Raw genomic sequence first — 2,660 nt, forward strand, 5'->3', positions numbered from 1 at the left:
TCTCACCTCACCTCATCTCACTTTCGTGCTCCATTGCTTGAGCCAGTCTGCGATCATCCGTCTATATTTTCCTGCAGTTTCCTCGCGGTAGACACTCACACATGCAGACTACCTTGTCATGAGCTTTTCAATGGTCACCATCGTCTTCAGGTCTTAAAATCAATCACCGTTGAGAACATGTGAGTACTGAGGTCGCTGAAGGCTTGCGATCTCTCGACCCCGAACTCAACTCACATCACTTTCAGAGCGGTACAACCATGTCGAAACTGCCGGCCTTCATCATCACGGACGGAACGGGACCTGGCGTCCTGTACCTCGGCCAACAAGTTGGAGCTGGACCTGAGATCGATTGGGATAAAGCTACAGTCACGCTCGATCAAGTTGCCGAGGATACTGAACGGACCAAGCATCGAATTTCGATCTACCGTCTTGATCAACTCGAGATGGCATCAAAGGAGTCTATATCGATCACCGTGTGAACATGCGCTCTATCTTACAAGTAACAAACAGCACTCCTAGGTATTGGTTCCGAGCATATTCCAGCCGAAGTGGAGGTTTCAATTCCATTGGTCTGTTCAAAAGTCAGGCAGCCAAGAATGGCCGTACTCTCAATGTGGAGTCTTTGACGGAAGCTCAAATGGCGGATCAGCTTCGACGTCATGTCAATCGCACCGTCTTTGAAAGCCATCTCATCTCCTTTACCGTTTCATTCATGTGGGCATTTCATAGAGCGCTTGCTCTGAGAGAAGCTGGCCATGAACACGTTCGCATTGCTATCATAGATAGCTGGGACATTCCGAAGCGGACCTGGGTGAGACACGGTCATTCAATGCTCAAAGGATATGGCATTGAACGTGAGTTGATGTTAGAGAACCTCGGTCAAGGAGAACTCTTCGTGTGGGATCAACTCCGTGTTCCTATGGACGGCGTAAGGCTTGACGACATGCTGAAGGCCGGAGTGTTGACATTGCTGCCATTCTATCGGAAGCCTGACTGCGACCTTTTGTCCAGTAAGTCTGAAGACACTTTGCCCTTACCACTGGTGATGCCCCGACCATCTCAGAGGGCAGCCGATATCTCGTACATTGGCAGCTGACATGCGATAACAGGTTCTCCTGCAAAACACCCGAAGCGCAAGCCGAAGCAACTCTCCAAATGGAAGAAGCCTTATGTTATCAGGAATCAGATTTTCAAACACTTGACTGATGTGAGGGCATTTGTCCGAAAAATCAACGAAGAAATGGCACCAAAGACTTTCAGGGAGAAGCATGTTGCAGGTTGTTCGTTCTACAAGAAGAAGCTTAGTGTTTGGTGGCTCCAGAACAGTTACATTCCCCTTTCTCATCAGCAAAGGGATGCTTTTGTGACATTTGTGGAGGCCTTGTTTTCCGCTAAGTATCAATTTCCGATGCTTATCACTTTGTTCTCCTTGCGCCTGGACGATATCGAGCATGTCGACATCATCGACTGCATGGACACCCTCAGAGGTTAGTTCACATGGAGACAAACCAGTGAGAAAGTACTGATATATTTCCAGATCATCCAATGATGTCGGAAGTCAAACAATGCTTCAAGGGGAAATTCCGAAGAGGTTCAAAGGAGCTAGACTCGTTCGAATGGCTTCTCGAACAGTGTGCAGATCGACTGGGAGTGCCATGCAGGATATTTCAAGAATGGCACCAACCTCGTTTCACAATGCCACGAGCACAGCATCTTCACACTATGCTTCCATTTCTCACATGGAGAGCGCGAAAGAATTTTGAGAGTCGGTTAAAGCAAGAGCTTGAGAGGAAGAGAGGCGTTCAGATTAACCAAGGTGTAGAGAGGCAAACTGGTCGAGGCACCAAGCAAACAATTGCAACTTCTCCCAAATGTGCTATTCCATTCATTGTTACGGGAAAGCGCAAGGCAGATATTGAGCTCGATCGAGCGGCAGTTAAGAAGAGCAGGAGCATTCGAGCCGACGACGCCTCAGTGAATGCCTTCGTGCAGAACATTGCCAACAAGATGGGAACAGTCGACATCTAGGGCTGTGCAATTGGCTGTTTGGCTCCTTTAGAAGCTGGGCTTGGATGTTTGATCGACTGGGCACGGGATTTGGGTCAGTCAGATGTCACTGTTCATCCACTGGAATACGTGCGTTGAAAGAATGGAGCAGGAGCAAAGGAATACGGTGGTCTCGTGTGAAACCAACAGAGGGTTGTCACAATGACCGAGCAGTATGCTGCTGAAGAGAAGGCAGATATATCAGGGGCATATCCCGTGTGGGTAGGCAGAATGGTCCTCGCAGACAACATTGATTTGATGGGTTCAGAGAATCAGAATATGGAAATAGAGCATCCACCTTCGTAAACTTCTCAGTTCGTCAGGTGAGTAGGCGAAGAGACGCTGTGCGCCGAATGGCTCTTCCAACAAGCCCTCAGGATAAGCCGTCTTCCTAAAGTGACGAGTGTTCATGTTGACAAGAGCGATCATCCGGTGATACATCGAAGCCAGGGGTTGCCTTGAGATACTCATGATAGATGCCTAGCTTTGTGAACGGATTGCCTATGAAGCACCCAAACCCGTGGCAAAGAATTGGAGCCAAGCTGATGGCATATTGTAACGATGCTGGAACTCTAGATCCGTGTTCACGACATGTGACAACAAGTTACCACACG

The 2,660-nt window shown here is 48.5% G+C and overlaps 1 protein-coding gene across 1 annotated transcript; it reads left to right on the forward strand.

The window, feature by feature from the left end:
• Window positions 1-257: 257 nt before the first annotated feature.
• LTR84_000347 (uncharacterized protein) lies at window positions 258-2,028 on the forward strand (the record flags this gene model as incomplete). Its single annotated transcript, XM_064843978.1, has 4 exons — window positions 258-457; window positions 520-1,010; window positions 1,110-1,487; window positions 1,538-2,028. 4 exons carry the CDS (start codon window positions 258-260, stop codon window positions 2,026-2,028), a joined length of 1,560 nt encoding a protein of 519 aa, XP_064711838.1.
• Between the last annotated feature and the right edge of the window lie 632 nt (window positions 2,029-2,660).

The sequence above is a fragment of the Exophiala bonariae genome (assembly GCF_035927105.1).
Source record: "Exophiala bonariae strain CCFEE 5792 chromosome Unknown scaffold_1, whole genome shotgun sequence".
NCBI lineage: Eukaryota > Fungi > Ascomycota > Eurotiomycetes > Chaetothyriales > Herpotrichiellaceae > Exophiala > Exophiala bonariae.